The following is a 17,536-nucleotide window of genomic DNA, read 5'->3' on the forward strand; positions in this document are numbered from 1 at the left end:
ATATCCTTTTGGGATGCTCCCATTTCCCTTCAATTGGTATCAGAACGCAGTTTTGTGATTTGTATGTTGCTTGCATGTGAAGATTCACAGTGTTCTAGGTATTTCTTCTATTAAGATTTATGATCTTGCAGAGCTTGAAGGAATTTGTTTTGAAGGAATTGGCCAATAATTAATACTTTGATAAGAGGAAGTCTTCCAGCTGATTTAGTTTTTCAGGAGATGGCAGACATTTTTTAAAGGATAGTGAAGACAGAGAAAATGGAGTTGGTCATGTTGAAATGACCTTGATCTAGAGCTCTTGGTTGACAGCGGAATAATTCCAAATGCATAGGTATTGTAAGGCGTCTCTTTTGTTACCTAGAATGCATATGTAGAAGTTGATGAAAGCCAACTTCACAGTGCGCCAAGATCACCTGCATGCAAATAGCTTGTTGAAGAGAAACCGAAGGAGGAACAAGAGCTTGGAGCAATTCAACAAAGCAAGAAAAGATATTTCACAATAAGAAAATGAAATTGCTATGTGAATGATATGAATTTACAATGAAAGAGACCGAATATAAAGGCCTCAAGGAAGCTTGTAGAAAAAGCTAGAAAGTGCTAGAAGATAAGGTTCACAACTAAGCATACGTCCACAAAAGGTGGAATATCCTCAACCAAGGTGAGGAGATAAGTATGACTTAGATAGAAACAATCTCCCGTCTTGTCAACAATTCCTAGACTACAACTAATAAATAAATGCATTAACCTAAGTAAACTTAAGTAAAAAAATAAATAATTATTTACTCTAACACCCCCCCTTAAGTGCAACTTAGGGGAATGCCTTAAGCTCACAAAAACTAAGATGAAATGCCAAATGGGTCCCGGCAACAAGGCCATGTTAGGTACCCATGTACAATGCAAAGAAATGCAACCTCTGAAAATGGGGAAAGAGGGAAAACCTCATGGGAAAAACCCTCCCCCAAAAAGAGGTAAGTACAAACATGCTGAAAAAATGAAGGAAGGCCTCAACAAGACCCCCCAAGAACAACTTCCACCGGAACTGTTTCAAGAGACTCTCTCAAAACCATAAGTACAACCAGCCCCGCCATGAGAGATAAAAAAGACACCAAAACCCCCCCAAAATTATGGAGCTCCTGAAGTAAGGATCGAACCAATGCAACTCCAATGTGGAAGAAACAAGGGAACAAAACAAGGGAACCCTTGAATGAGAGGGGAAACTAGAAGGCCTAGTTGATGTTCAAAGGAGAAAGGAGAAAGTATGAGGATCCTGAAAGGGAATCCCCAAGGCAGGTGTGATGACACTATCATGAATGTCCTCTGTAGTATCCGCAACAAGTGCACCTAGAGGCTCGATGAATAGAGCTGAGGGATCAGGCAGAGTGGAAGAAGAATCCTACGGAAGAGAAAAGCCCTCAACTGGACGTGGTATGGAAGTCAAAACAGGGATCTCAGGAACAATACAAAGGTTCAAGTATCTTGACTGCACCACATGATGCTCCTGCGAAAGAGAAGAGCCGTGCTCTGAAAATGGAGATGGTAGGCAAAAGTGCAAGGTGTAGAGACGGGTGGAAGAATCAACTGTCCCTATAGCAATAAGACCTCTTGTTGCACAATCCCGAATGAAGACTAAATCAATGGTGAACTCAACTATCTTCCCTAATCCACTGTGTGTAATTTGAGAAATTGAGAGAAGGTTTGCAGACAGAGATGAAACATCCAATACATCATTGAATATACCATCTTGGATGTGAATTGAACCTTTCCCATAGACTGGTAGGGCAATGTTATTCCCCATGAGAATATGAGGAATGGGAGAAGCCTCAATAGTGGAGAAGACACCTTGAGAAGACATCATATGGTGAGAAGCACCTAAATCCAATATCCAAGGGACCTATGAAGGGGATGCAATGGAAGCCCGTAATGCATGACCCTTTCCAAGATCCGGTGTAGATGTCGAAGAGGTCGAAGAAGCCTGAAAAGAAGACCCTTGTGAGGTAGAAGAGGATGAAGAGGAAATAGTGCTCTTCTGAAGCAGAGCTTGCAAATCGTCAATTTGTTTCTCATAGCCATCAAATCTCTTCTGAAAACAACGTGACTCATCATGAGATCCTTTCTAAAAATAGGAACAAGTAGGAGTCTTAGTCTTCTTTTTCTCCTTAGAAGAAGAGGATGTACCAATAGTGTGCTGAGAGGAGGAATCAGATATCTGCTTTGGCTTCTGCTCCTGTGTATCCTTCCCAAGCAATGCTTGTGACTATGAACCTGTAAGTGAATCCATATGAGTGATCTTGGACTATTCCCGTGTCAATCGATCACAAAATGTCTCAAAAGAAGGCATCTGATGTCCGGTACCCAAGGCATCCATAATGGAATAGAAAGTGGAAGAAAAGATTTGATATTGTTCTCGCAACTTTGAGAGTATCAAAAAGATACACTCATCATCTATTTTGTTTTTCCCACATCCCTGCAAAACTGCACGCAAAGATTTAAACTTTATCAGGAAGTCTTCAATGGTGGGAAAGCTATCAGGTGTCAAAGAGGTCAACTTTGCATCAAGCTGAAGTGCCCGAAACTCATTCACTGTGCCAAACAAAGACTGGAATTTCATCCAAATAGCCCGCAGAGTGGTCAAACCATCTAAATGAAACAAAAGACTATCTAAGATGTTCAATGCAATCAATCCCATAGCCTCATCCATTTTATTCCTGTGCTGAAGAACCTCAAAAGGGCACATTAGAACAAGTTGGTTCTCATCCAGACATGACCATAAGCCTATTGACATGAGAAGCCTTGTCATTTGTGCCTTCCAGGTGTGATAGTTGTGTAGCGTAAGCTAGGTCACAGACGGATCCGACATTGAGAGAAGAAGACAGAAGCAAAAGTGTCTTATTATAAAGTAAATTACAGAAAAGAAAATGCCCCCCCCCCCCCCCCCCCAACAACATATATAGATATCCCTCAAGTAACAAAAGAAAAAATATAGAAAGCATGAAAACTGAAAAAGAACCTGGATTCTGGATGCAGAGAAGGAAACAGAAGCCTCTACTTTGATGCCAAAAATGGGAGCTCAAATGAACTCGGAATGTGATCAAACGAGCACCATTGTCTCCGTCTCTAAGTCAGCTTTCCGGCGCTCCTTTCGGATTGGAAAAAGACCTCTGTATGCTCAAGTTATGGCCAAAAAACCAACTGATGCTCCAAAAGACTAGCTCACTAGAAAAATAGTCACTGGAAAAAATTTGACAGCCGTGACGTTGTCAGGAAAAAATCCAGCCATCGGTTCGCTGATGTCAACAACCGAAAAATGATGTCACTCGGATGGAAAATGACATCAGCACGGGGTCCGGCGGTGACGACGTCAGGCTGACATAAGCGGTCGAAAACGCTGACGTAGGACCGAAAATTGAGATGTTGATGCCAAAAAATGATGTCACTGGCCAGGGTGGTTACAAGCGGTAGCGCCGCTATCGGTAGTGGCGCCCAAGAGAACCCGGCAACGCTGTTGGTTGTCTGTTGGCTGGCATGGTGGGATGGTGGCTCGACGACGGCAGCTAGGCCCGGGCGTCGCTACGGTGGCGCGGCCGGCTACGGCAGTGTCTGGGTTGTGCACAGGTGGCACAGGGGCGCCGCTGTGGTGGGCATAGGGGCGCCGCTACGACAGCACTCCTTTTTTTATTTCTTTTGCTTGAAAAATTCGTAAGTTCGTATGGCCAGCCTGTAGGGGACTAAAAAAATCTCCAGATGCCATGGAAGCCAAAATCGAAAAGTTTTATATGAATTTTGACTGTAACCGGCCTTCCGAACTCAATGGCAGCGTCCTTTTAGGCCCAAAGTGCTCTAAAAAATTGCTCTACCTCCCGATTGAAGAAAAATGCACAAACAAACTAGGGTTTGTCTCTAAATCGCGGCTTCAAAAATCCTTCAACCGAGAAGCAGTAGGGAGGCTCTGATACCATGTAGAAGTTGATAAAAGCCAACTTTACAGTGCGCCAAGATCACCTGCATGCAAATAGCTTGCTGAAGAGAAACCGAAGGAGGAACAAGAGCTTGGAGCAATTCAAAAAAACGAGAAAAGATATTTCACAATAAGAAAATGAAATTGCTATGTGAATGATATGAATTTACAATGAAAGAGACCGAATATAAAAGCCTCAAGGAAGCTTGTAGAACACGCTGGAAAGTGCTAGAAGATAAGGTTGACAACTAAGTATACGTCCACAAAAGGTGGAATATCCTCAATCAAGGTGAGGAGATAAGCATGACTTAGATAGGACCAAACTCCCGTGTTGTCAACAACTCCTAGACTACAACTAATAAATAAATGCATTAACCTAAGTAAACTTAAGTAAAAGAATAAATAATTAATAAATAATTATTTACTCTAACAGTATAGAGGTTATGGAGTTGATCATTAGATTATTTGGAAGCTTTTGGATAGCCCACCTCTCGCTAATACATGTCTTAGTAGTGGTTGTGGAGTTGGTCTACAAGTGAGCTTGGAGTTGCCATAATACGCTTTCCTCTTGGATGATTGTACTTGCATGGCTTGGATTCTTGTTTATTGGATTTGAGGGTTTTATAAATTTTCCTTTAAATTCTAGGGTGATGCTCATCTATGATAAGCCATTGTTTTGGGTTCAGTTGTTTGGCGTTTTCAGACTTTCGAGTCTTCCAAATGAGAAGTGGGTGTGGATGTGCATGGGTGTTCTTGAACATAGTGGTTTTGCATGTTTTGCATGCTCAAGGAAAAACTTGTGGTTTTTGTGTATCTATTGAAGAGCTAGACCCCGGTTCCTTTAGGGTGTTACTAGATGAGATAGTTGTTGTTCTACATCCATGCATGCTTTGTGCATTGCGAGAGGCGTGATTCTTCTCTGCATGGGGATGTAGGTACATGCTCAATTAACATTTCTATGGTGATGCTTTTTGGATTTCTAGACTATAGTGCTTGATGTGGACATAATCGACAAATTGGATAATAGTCGTGTTGACTATTATGCTGGTTACAGTTTGCATTAATTTTGATTATGCTTCCTGCCATAAAAGCGGACCAGCTAACTTGGCTAGTTGTGTTTTCTTTTGTTTTTTAGTTTCTGTACAATGTGTGAAGTAACTAAATTATAAACTTGTGCATTGTGTTAAATTTTCATTACAAATAATATAAAGAGCTTTCTATTACCATGTTCAAAATAGTGCTGGACCTGGAAATAATTTGAATGTTGGAACTTTTTAAAGTGGTGAACCCTTTCTAGAAGAGAGTGATAAGGGGAGTGAAGTTGGTTTGTTATTCACAATTTCCATTACAAATAAATTCTCGTTATCAAATTTACACATGATATAACTCTCTTATTATTGTCATGCTAAAAAAATGTTGTGAATAATTAGATGTTATAGCCTTCTAATTGGTCTATGGTTTGCAGAAAGAGAGGGGCTCAGGGAGAAAAACAAATTCTCATTCAGAATTTCTTCTTGGAGTTTTTTTCAATCCAAAATAGGAAATGGCATTGAGATGGCAATGGAAAAAGAGATAGAGCAGTCTGATTCTCTTTAAGTGACAGGTTGTATATCTCTTATTATAAAAAGCAAACCCCTTGCTTAACATGGTTGAAATTTCAATGCACTTCAATTTTTCATATACCATCCGATTTTGTTCCATTCGCTGTAATTTTTGTATAACCAAAGGAAAACAAAAAAAAGAGCACATATATAGAAGACCCAAGCAGCATAAAACATATTTCATCTGCATTTATTTAGTGGAAAAGTATCTCCAGAGAAACAGAATTGCAATTCTTTTTACTTGATTAGCTTGAATATTAAGAATGGTTTGTAGCTTGTTTGAGATTCATCAAACCACATCCATGATTCGTTTGTTGCACAAAAATGTGCTAGTTTCAAAATTCCTAAAGTAGAAAATTTTGTGGAGGAATATCTGGATTCAGAAAATAAGTTCTACAAGACTGTGGTTGCGTTGGATATCTCCAAGTAAATGGAAACTGTCTTTCATTTCAGATCTTCAGGTAACTGCTAATCCAATTTCTTTTGACAAATCCAGAGCCCCTTAGCTCTATTAAACTTCACGAAATAGAAAAAGAACTTTCTCTTGGCATAAATTTCTCACAGCTCTTTAGAAAACTTTTGCTTTGGATTCAAATATTAACTTATTTACTATCTCCACTTGCAAGAAAGTTTTTATTACATAAAGTCTGAAAAATGAACTTTGAAGAATGCTCTGATATTTGAAATATTATACTACATACACACACACAACTTCCTCAGGAAACTCACCTATAGTTATTTAATTGTAGCAATATCCCTAGTCCCAAAAGCAACTGGAAGCCCAGAAAGCAAAGCCCTTGGAAGGGTGTTAACATACCAGATGCAATTGGTCGTGACATAGTCCTTTGTATCTACAAGAGAGTAATGTAGTTCAAATTCAGTTAAAAGACATTTCAATTTTCATAAATGATAGCATGAAGTCAAATCTAGTGCAAAATGTCCTTGAATACATTAAAAAACTATATTAAAACATACTTCAGCTTCCATTTGATACCCTCAATTATAAACTCTTAGTTTATCGTTAATAGATAAAAATCATTCTCATTAACTGAAAAACACTAAATGAGTAAACAATTTTCGTCTTCTGCAATCCTCCATGTGGGCATGATCATAATATACCATACAGAACTCTAATGAAACTTTAAAAGCTATATCTAGGGATGAAATTTTCAGCATGAGTTCTCTACAGAATTAACATATTCCTCGAAGACAAATAGAATTAAAGTCATGAATTGCTTAATAACAAAGAGGGGAGCAAGCATAAAACACTACTGCACTAGTAAAACAACCCAAAATGGATCAGACTTGATGGTAAAGTTGACTACTATCACCACTTAGCATATTCATGTAAACTTTTGACAAAAGGCACAAGGATATGTAGAATTAGAATGGTGCATTACATATCAATAGAGAGGGAAGCTAAAATAAAAAGATAATGCACTAGAAGGGAGATCTGAAACAGATCATTTATTTTATTGAAATTCACTGACATCACCATTAAACATATTCTTAAATGAGACATTCATAATATTCATTACCCAAAGGCAAATACCATGCCTAGAGTTGTAAATAACACAATAGGTCAGAATATGATATGGAAAGTCGCCTCAGCGATCCAATCACTTGTGAGTTTTCAAAATTATGAGAAACAAGCATTCGTGAAACTTTCAGCCCCGGCTAAAAAACAATCATACAGTTCCTTCTATGAAAAAAATCAGCATTGAATGGCATGTGTACATAAGATGATTTTGTCTGAAGCATATACCATCTCAAAGATGGTACAAAAAGGAGAGCACGCAAAGAAAAAGGAAGCTAGAGTGCTTGAGATTCTTTTTACTGGCATTCTAGGACGCTTGGGCTTCCCTTCAAATTTATCTTGTAACTCATGGGCTTCCCTTTCAATTGTAACTGGTTGTATTATATTTAGTAGCTACAATCAAGTAGTCTTCTGGAAATTGAAATTTACTTGGGAAGGGAAGAAAATAGGATAAGATAAATTTGTTAATGTCCAACAAGAGACCACAAGGGTTTATGGGACAAAAAGTGTACAAGGAGGATGGTTGCCAACAGGGGGAGCACCAATCAATGTTCGTGAAAAGAACAAACAGGAAGGCAAAAGAACAAAACCAAGAAAGTCTAAATACTCCTCTAGGACAAGGGTGTATCCCAGACCGTCTTAAGGAGCCACTAGATGTAGGGTGATGCTATTGCCGAGTGTACCCTCTACGAGGTCTCACAAACCTGGTGTGACCCAACGCATGGTCAAAGAACTACTTCATCCCTTGAGCAGGATACCCGAAGGCGAAGGAGGTGATGAGCTGGTCTAAAGTCTGACATGAAGATAGATGAATTTGCATAGTGTGATCACAGAGCCGGCAAGCCTCCTGCAGATAAAGGGCAATATATTGTTGATCCATGTATCTGAAGAAAGAAGAAAGAGATCTGCACTTTCTGAATAGGTAGTGAAACCTCCCCCTGATCTCGTAGAAGATGGGGCAATGGAAAATACAATGTGTCTCAAACTCTGTCTTCCCAAGCAAGTGGAGGTGTAAAATCTTGACCTCTTTATCGATCTAATGGTCAATCTGAATAAGTAACTAATGAGAACCCACTCTAAAAGATCCCAAAGAGTTGCAAAGGGCATGATTCTAGCAGCGAGTGAGGTACCAATGGCGCACAATAAGCTTTTCTTGAATATCCATGTAGTGCTTAGCATAGAAAGACATCTTCAAGTGTAGCCCACCTAGAGGATTACTCCAAGTTGTGATAATGTACTACCTATATATGGCAATCCTGAAATGTTGACTCAAATCCTACTAAGAAGGAAGGAGGTGAGAAGGGGCATCAAGAGAGAATTGACAAGGGGGAAGACGATCAATCGCAATCTCGACCGAATGAAGAAGGGTTAAGGCCTGAGCAAACCAACATCGAGCTCTGCTAGCTAGATCGGACCTTGCGATTGCCTTCGAAGAGCAATCCACCAAGTATGAGTATCTATACTGACCCTCAGAAGAATCTGCGAAGACCTAAAGCCTATGAACAAACCGAACCAAATCAAAGATGGTCCCCAGTCTGAAAGGATGAGCATCGAACTCGGCCAACATGATATTGTAAGAAGTGGACCGATAGCATTTGCTAATGTGTCTAAGGCAAAGGGTCTATACCTACTCAACAGAAGCCCAATCTAACTCCAAAAGAGAGGGGCCCCACACAAGGGGTCTGTAAAGAACCGTTGATCTAACCAAAGAGTACAGAAGGGACATCTTGGTCATGGTATCCTAGAAGTGGTGCCCAAAGCATTGTCGATCGAACGTAACCAGAGAACCTAACCCCTTATTCGCATCGGACTGCATCGCGGATCTCAAGCTAAAGCGGGGTCCGGAGAACTTAACCCCCAAGTAAGTATACGAGGGAGTGATCTTGACTTCCTTGCCCTAAAAGTAGAATTCGAGATGCAAGGTCTTCAAGCGGGTGAAGACCTTAACCTAGGTCTTGCCCAAGTTTAGAACTGCCTCAAAACACAAAGAGAAGCCAATTCATCAAGCAATTGTTGGAGCCCCTCAGGGGAAGAAGCCAAAAGAACCACATCGTCAACAACAAGCAAATGGAGATCAAAACTTGGTGCACATAGCAGTTGTTGCTAGGAAGCAAGTCATGGAGGAAGGTCTCGAGCTCATCAATGCAAATACCAAAGAGAGAAGAGGAGAGAGGATAGCCATGTTTCACCCTGACAATGCTCTGCATATAGTCTGAATACCCATGAGGGTTGAACCTTCCTGAAACTCCCTTATATAATCTCATGATAGCCGTCAGGAGAGTCTCCAAAATCCCAATATCCCTAAGCCTTTGGAAGAGGGTCGTCCAAGGAAAAAAGTCAAAGGCCTTGCAAAAGTATACAAAGTAGCAGTAGACTTCCATCAAACAATGCTAAGCCTTCTCAATAATGGGACGCAAAGTCAAAATATGGTCCATGGTCAAAAAATCAATCCGACAACTAGCCTGCCCCTAGCTTTACAGTTCCTGCGAACAAGCCCCCTAGATAAGATGGTGTTTAGTACTATGGTGTAAAGTTTGGCAAAGGTATGCCCAACTATGATGGTCCTGTCATTGTCAAGGTCTGAGACTGACCCTGTCTTATTGATCGAATAGTTAATGTATCGCGACCAAGAATTGGGAAAACCAGTATAGACTACTCTGTTGAAGAGCACTGAGAGAGAGGAACCAAAGACTAAAATACCAAGCTTGAAGAGCTATGCTTTGAACCCTTCCTCATTTGTAGCCTTGTTCATGTATGTAACTACCTCACTGATGTTGGAGAACGTGAAGTGGTGGCAACGAAGCGAGGGAGTGAGATGGAGAGGGGGCTAACCAATAAGTCATAGAGAGTGGAAGTATGAGTGACAAGGGAGTTGTGATCCAAGGTGAAGGGGGGAGGAGGGTAGCAGGGGAACATGGTGCACCAAAAGAGCTTTAGGGACTATAAAAGAGAGGCACAAAGCGATCTACACTGCATCAGGAAGAACAACCACTTCTTGTGATGAAGAAAGCAGTGGTACTCAAACCTCAACTGGATGAATAAGGGGGAAAGGCTAGAGAAGGCAAAGTGAACTGAGCAATGGAATGACTTGCAATCCTCATCAAACCACTAGTTCATGGGACAAGTGCTCCTACACGGGGGGCTATGAGAGACGGAAGAGGAGCGATGGGGTATGGAAAGTAAGGTGAACTCCTACAACGAGGTTACAAGCAAATCAAACATAGAGGGAGCATCCCCAGACTCAATAAAGGAATCATGGGCAGGAGTCATCTAAGGTGGTGGGGGAAGAGATTACGATTGCTCTCGATAAAGCAAAAAGAGGTGCGAGTGGTCGAAGTGGCACTAGAAGGGGGCAAGCGAGCAGAGGAGTGAGGACGGGGGGAGCTCTAAGGGTAAGGACAAGGAGGGCATGGTCGGGTAGAGGAAGGTGGGAGACAATGAAGTGATTGTTGAAGGGCATGAAAGAGGCACACAAGAGGGCATAGTCCACAACACTTGCACCATTGCAGTGAGGCTTGCAGGTGAGGAGGCCAGACCCAGGAAGGGAGAGAAGACTATTTAGGATCACCAAGTCAGAAGACTCCTATAATTGTAGTAGATGGCAGCCATATCTAGTAAGAGGCACGTGACTGTCCTCTGAGAAACGTTGCAGACCCATGGTGCTTGGATCCGATTCAATTGAAAAAACCGAATTGGACCCACAGTCGTGGAGGGAGTTTGAATGTCTCTGGTCCGTGTATTAAAGTCCCCTAAAATAATGATGTCACCCATGGTGGAGAATCTGATAATGCACTGATGCAAGTCCTCAAAAGGGTCACCACTCTCTACACAATGTACTACATAGTATGAAGAATTCGACGAAAAGTAACACTACAACAATGTATATACTCTGGAAATGTAAAACAAGGAGATCATAAGAATGAGGTAGAGATATCTTGCTCTTCTACAGTTTTCTCCTATTTTCAGTTTTTTGGATTGAGACTACGTATATGCCATTTTATGCTTCTTTTATCTCAACATTGCTGATCCGTTATTGTTTTCCACTTTATGCTATTTTTCTTTCAAGTTTATTGACATGTTCTTCCTTTATGTATATTTGTACATAAAAATAAAGAATTTGAGATATAAGGACTATATTTTATACTTTTTGCATACCAACTTAATCAATCAAAACACTATTGGAATAGATAAGATTTGTATTCATGAGTTAAGCAGGGAATACCAAAATTTATTTTGGATTCGATTGGTATTAGAGGCTAGTTTTGTGTTCCCTTTACACTATTGGAATACATAAGATTTGTATTCATGAGTTAAGCAAAGAATGTCCAAAATTATTATGGATTGGATTGGTATCAAAGGCTAGTTTTGTGTTCCATTTTGATTTGCCACTACGTAGTGTCTACATAATTTGAAAGTTAGAATTACCAAAGCAAATACCACTAGAGGTGTTGTTTTGTTTCCTTTACAACAGGATATATCCACAAGAAGCTAGAATAAGCATACTAAAAGTGTGGATCTTGAAGATGAAAAGGGGATTCCTCTATAGTGAAGAGAAATTCAACAAATTGGAGGATGTAAAAAACATCACTCACTCATATGAGAGCTTGAAAGGGTGGAGAACATCATGGAGATGCTCGTTGGCAAGCTAGGAGTGTCTATAGGAATATAGAAATTAAATGGTGAATTAAGAATCAAGAGTCAAGAGCCCAAGGAGTAGCGAAATACCATTAAAACTTCACCTTTGTTGAGAGCAAATGCCAAGATAGAGATTCATCGAAATGACCATAAAACTAATGCTGAAATACATGGGCATTGGATTGCTCAATTAGAGGAATGTTTTAGTTTGTATCCTTAATGAAGAGCTCTAAACTCTTCAAACATGACTTAAAAGTTATGCTTGAGAAAACTACTACCAATTAATAAATAGGATGACTTTACAACTATGATTAAGGGGCAAATCTATCTCATTGCATAAAGGATAGATACATTAACTGATGATGTTTGAGTCAAAGATAGATGCCAAAATATGTAGTCATCCCACAAGAAAGTGATATAAATGGGAAGAGATGTGATGGATCCAAATTTATTCATTAAGTATATCAATGGGCTTCTTGGTCAAATAAGAAAGCCTATTTTGATTTCTAATCCTAAGAACATCAATGAGGCTCACTTTCAAGCCTACTATCATGAGAAGGACAAGAAAAAAGGCTTACTTCCTCTCTAGACGTACAAAATCAAGGTGATTCCAATTGTAACCACAAAGAAAAAGGTAAATAGAAAAGTTAGCATAATGGTAATACTACTTTTGTATAATGTCCCAACTCAAGGATTAATTGGAGATGATAAGTTTAGCCTATTTTACTCTCGTAGGCTAATTTTTGGATATCAAGGAGTTAGTTAAAAATTAAAATTGTCCAAAAAATACTTTTTACAGATTGCTTTATTTTAATTAATTTATTGGAATAACTTAAGTGAAATTAAAAGGAGATATTCAAAAGTCACATCATTACCATACTTTAATGAAATATTTTGAGCAAGAAGTTGGAAAGAGCTCTAGGGATGTTCTAAAGAAAATTATAAAAAGAAGAATTGGGAGCTCATTTGGATACAATTGTTTATTTTCTCTATTGTAGATATGGAGCTTCTTTCTAGAGTAAAATCCTAAGATGAAAACCCTAAAGGAACCAATTTCAATGATGCAATGTCTTCACTAGCTCATTATGGGTAAACTCATACAAATTTGACACTTGAATTGAATGACTGTATGATTTTTGAAGTCTTCAAGGCAAGACAAATCCAAAGCCAAGATGGCCCTTTCGAGAGACTTCATAACCTTTGTATTTTTGAGACTCTCTTGACTGCTATCATGAGATTCTACAAGATCCCTCATATGGGGTTTTGGACTATATCCAGGGCACCATCAAGGTGAAGAAGGGATGCCCTTTGTCCCCTACTTTGCTTGACCTTTATATTGATGAGATGGAGGCGTTTCTTCGGGTGCACTTGATTTAAGAGGTCGGTCGCTCTTTACACCAAGTCTTGATTTCCATCTAGCTCTTTGTGGATGATGTGATCCTGCTGGCCTCCTCTCCGAAGGACATACAGAGACTTATTGATGGTCTTGAATCTTTGTGTGACTTACAATAGCTAATAGTTAACGTGGGTATGACTAAGGTGAGGTCTTCAATAGGCTCAAGACCTTTCACCTCCACTTCTTTTTCTAGGGTGCAAGGGTCAAGATCTCCTCTTCATACACATATCTGAGGTCTCTTTGGGAGAGTGTTTTGGGCATTGTGATGTTCCATTTTCCCTTCTTTCACAACCCTACAATTGATTATTTACCAGAGATGCTAATGGAGGTGACCATACACTAATGTTGATGGTAGAACCTATTGTACGGTGGCAATATGATACTATTATGAAGGGTCGTATCGTATGGGAGTATGATTGTACGGTGTTGGTAATGGAGCACAGATGGTGTACGCTAAGGGGGACGAGTGAATGCAAGCTTGTGAGGTCGTACGATACTATAGTGAGCTGTACAGGATGGGTCATACAGTATGGGTTGTACATGATGGGTCGTATAGTGTTACTACGAAATGATTGTGTGCCAATCCAAAGTTTGTATGTTCATGTAGTTGTACAGAAGAAGACGTGGGGGTAGTGGAAGTGAGTTTGAACAATACAACTATGAACAAGATGAAATCCAAATAATGAAAATTGAACACAAGTATATTCAATTAATATTTGCAAATAAATGGTGCTCCGATTTGCCAAATCCGAGCAAAGTGTTACAGGCGACAGAATAGGGTGAGGGTTGAATCCCACCAAAATCGGACAAACCAAATAGGGAAGGTCTTTCACTTCCGAAATGGCGAACAATAGAGAACTCCAATAGGAATTTGCAAAACATAGAAAATAATCCAAAATGCATACCTAACAACTACCTACATGTCGTACTTAAATACCCATTGGGAAAACCTTCTAAGGGTGTACAAAGATAGCCAATGGCCACACCTACCTATGGAAACAAATAAATTAAAAATGGATCCGAGATATATTAAATCAATCATCCCATTAACAAGGTTAAATTAAATACATTTATTTTATGACAGGGACATTACAGTCCTCCCGTCCCAAAATTTGCTTGTCCTCAAGCAAATGCAAATCCAGTTGTAGGAAACCTTCCATAATCAACTTCTTTAGTTTTGAGTTAGGTACTAAGTAGATCTTACTGCCAAAGTAAATGATGTCATCAATAACTTTGTATCTTTCATCACGTACATAGCCATCCATCAACTGACATGCAAAAGTGTTCTGGAGTACTCAACCAATAGATGGGCCCGTCGATTATCCAAGGAATGGGGTAAGGTGTTGACTGTCATGTTTTTACTTGCCATGTCTGGGATCAATTCATGTTTTAAAATGGCCTCCATCTTCTTGATTGTGACTTCCCTCGATCCTTTATTTGACATTCCTCTTAACAACACCTTGTTGCCCTCTGTCTTAAATGAAAAGTCCATCCTTTTGAAACTCTGGGTGTACTGGTCAAGAGTTTCCAACCACTGTATGTCCAATATGATATCAGTATCAACCAAATCTATGACAAAGAAATCATCTGCAATGGTATAGTTTCCCATGGAAATTTGTAGCCGTGGGATCACATGAGTGCAAGGCAACAAGGTTCCTCTTGCCACCTTAACCTCGAACCCTCCATGCTCAACTGCGTGCAATCCTTTACTAGTGACCAAAGATGAATTGATGAAATTGAGTGTAGTGCCACTATCAATCATGACTGGGACTCGTTTTCTGTGAAGTGTGCCACGAACTCCGAAGATACCACTTCCAATCATTGAGTGAGGGTAACAATGGAACCTCCTTTTGTATCAAGGCATTTACTCTCTCCTGCTGGGTAATTTCTTGATCAGTCACTGCAAGTATTTGTCCTTTGTCGTCATCAGGAATCACCTCAATGCAATGAATCTTTCCCTTCCCAAGGCAGCGATGACTAGGTCCTCATAGTTCTTTACATGTGAAACAGAGCTTTTTCCTCTGGAGCTCTTGCCGAGAATCTTCATCAAACTAAGGTTTTTTTCGGATTGGCTCCTTGTCTTTGTTTTCTTGTGGGGATGGTGTGGGTGTAGCTACACGAGTTTTGGATGAAGATGCGGCCATGTCATGCACCTTCTTAATAGCTTCGTTGAGTGCACACGAGTTGAATCCTTTGATCCAATCTCTTAAAGGCTCTCTCAGCCCATCCATGAATAACACAATTAGACGTCTTTCAGAGATGTTTTTGACTAATACTGATAGCCTTTAGTTGTCTACCATGCCCCTTTCTTCCATGCTCGTTTGCTTAAGCTAAGCTAGACCTTTGAAGTTTAGCTCAAGATCCTTCCCATTGAAAAGGGCAATGAGTCTCTCAGTGAACTCAACATAAGAGGTTACTTGGTCATGACCGAGAGTGATCAATCCATGATGCCACCACTCATGCGCCACTCCTTCGAGATGAAGTGGCGCAAATTTGATTGCTTCCTCTTCGGGCATTGAATTGAGTTGTAAATAGGTATTTGCCTTTAGAACCCATGACTGTGCGGTAATGGCAATAAGTTTACCTTTCCCTTATTTCTCCTGAGATCATCATTAAAATACAGCGATTTCCCCTGACAGAATATCTCATTCTTAGATCAACATAGTCTATGTAAAATATATCACCTTCCATATTCGCATTCCACCAATCTTCCTGAAGTTTTTCTTGCATTTCTTGAAAAGTGGACTCTCTTTCTTTGCGCGGTGCTTCCATCCTTGGAAGGAAGATTGGTATTGATGGTCGAGAGCGAGAGGGTTGAAAGTTTGCCCTTTGTGAAACCGAGTCATCTCTATGCCCATTTTGTTCTCCTGTTGTCTTTCCCTCGGATAATTTTTGTAGTGTTTCTTGCATCAGCCTTTGGGTTTCGTTGATTTGTATTTGGTTTCTGTTGAGCTCTCTTAAAAGATTCATGAGTTATGTCGTAGGATCCTGATGATCTGTCATTCTAGCAATGAGGTTATTTCGCCTTCTCCTTCGAGTATAAACTCTCATTCACTGTCCACAGGCTGGCAAGATTGAAACTCTAATACCACTGTGATGTTATGTTTTCCGTTCTTTCACAACCCTATTATTGATTATTTACCAGAAATGCTGATGGAGGTGACCACACGCTAATGTTGATGGTAGATCTTGTTGTATGGTGGCAATATGATACTATTATGAAGGGTCGTACAATATGGGAGTATGACCATACAGTGTTGGTAATGAAGCACAGATGATGTACGGTGAGCGGGACAACTGAACGCAAGCCTATGAGGCCGTAGGTATTACAGTGAGCCATACAGAATGGGTCATAGAGGATGGGTTGTACGGTATGGCCCATACAAGATGGGTCATGTCGTGCGGTGTTACTACGAAATGACTATGTGCCAATCTAGAGTTTGTATGTTCATGTAGTTGTACGAAAGAAGACGTTGGGGTAGTGGAAGTGAGTTTGAACAATACAACCATCAACAAGATGAAATCCAAATAATGAAAATTGAACACATATATTCAATTAATATTCATAGATAGATGGTGCTCCAATTTGCCAGAGCTGAGCGAAGTGTTACAAACTTACAAGCGACGAAATAGGGTGAGGGTTAAATCCCACTGAAACCGAACAAACCAAATAGGGAAGGTCTTTCACTTCTGAAATGGCGAACAACAAAGAACTCCAACAAGAATTCGTTGTACATAGAAAATAATCCAAAATGCATAGCTAACAACTACCTACATGTCGTACTTAAATACCAATCAGGAAAACCTTCTGACGGTGTACAAAGATAGCCGACGGCCACACCTACCTACAGAAACATAAAAATTAAAAATGGATCCAAGATATATTAAATCAATCAGCCCATTAACAAGGTTTAATTAAATACATTTATTTTATGACAAGGAAAATACAGGCATCACTTCTAGGACACCGCGTCCAAGTATGCTTTGATTAGACCAATGGTGCTCTTTAGGTTTGTTGTATGGGGCCCATCTCTGTTGGAGTCAGACTAGGTCTCAGATGAGAGTCCAAACCCTCCTTTGGCGCATCATTAGATGCAACCGATCTACACCTCACAACATTGTACTAGCTAAGTTTGGTGTCCAGCCTTTTAGACTTGGTACCATCTTCCACCTAGTTTGGTTCTTGCGTAATCTCTGGTGCTTACTCTTCTGAGGGGCATCACGAATATTCCTACCTTGCCTACCCCTCCTCAGAGGCTATTGCAGTTTTCACCCATCGGGTTGGACTTGGTACTAATTCGCTCAAGCTTTGGTTCTTCTAGATTTAATCAGGATAACAAATAATCATCTTCCTCCTTTCTCGTGCCCATTGGATTGCCCCCATCATCTTCATCCACTCATAAATAGTTGAA

At 40.0% G+C, this 17,536-nt stretch overlaps 1 protein-coding gene across 4 annotated transcripts in view; it reads right to left on the reverse strand.

Annotated features, from left to right (window-relative positions):
- The window catches only part of LOC149529533 (4-hydroxybenzoate geranyltransferase 2-like), a 154,611-nt gene that overhangs the window by 78,776 nt on the left and 58,299 nt on the right, over nt 1-17,536 (reverse strand). For all 4 annotated transcript variants that reach the window (XM_089808647.1, XM_089808644.1, XM_089808645.1 and 1 more), the window contains one exon: nt 6,286-6,407. In XM_089808647.1, coding sequence (XP_089664773.1) covers nt 6,286-6,407 — 122 coding nt within the window. The remainder of the gene's footprint in view (nt 1-6,285; nt 6,408-17,536) is intronic.

Source organism: Cupressus sempervirens, chromosome 11, assembly GCF_028749045.1.
Source record: "Cupressus sempervirens isolate cs-2001-9-10 chromosome 11, ASM2874904v1, whole genome shotgun sequence".
Lineage (NCBI taxonomy): Eukaryota > Viridiplantae > Streptophyta > Pinopsida > Cupressales > Cupressaceae > Cupressus > Cupressus sempervirens.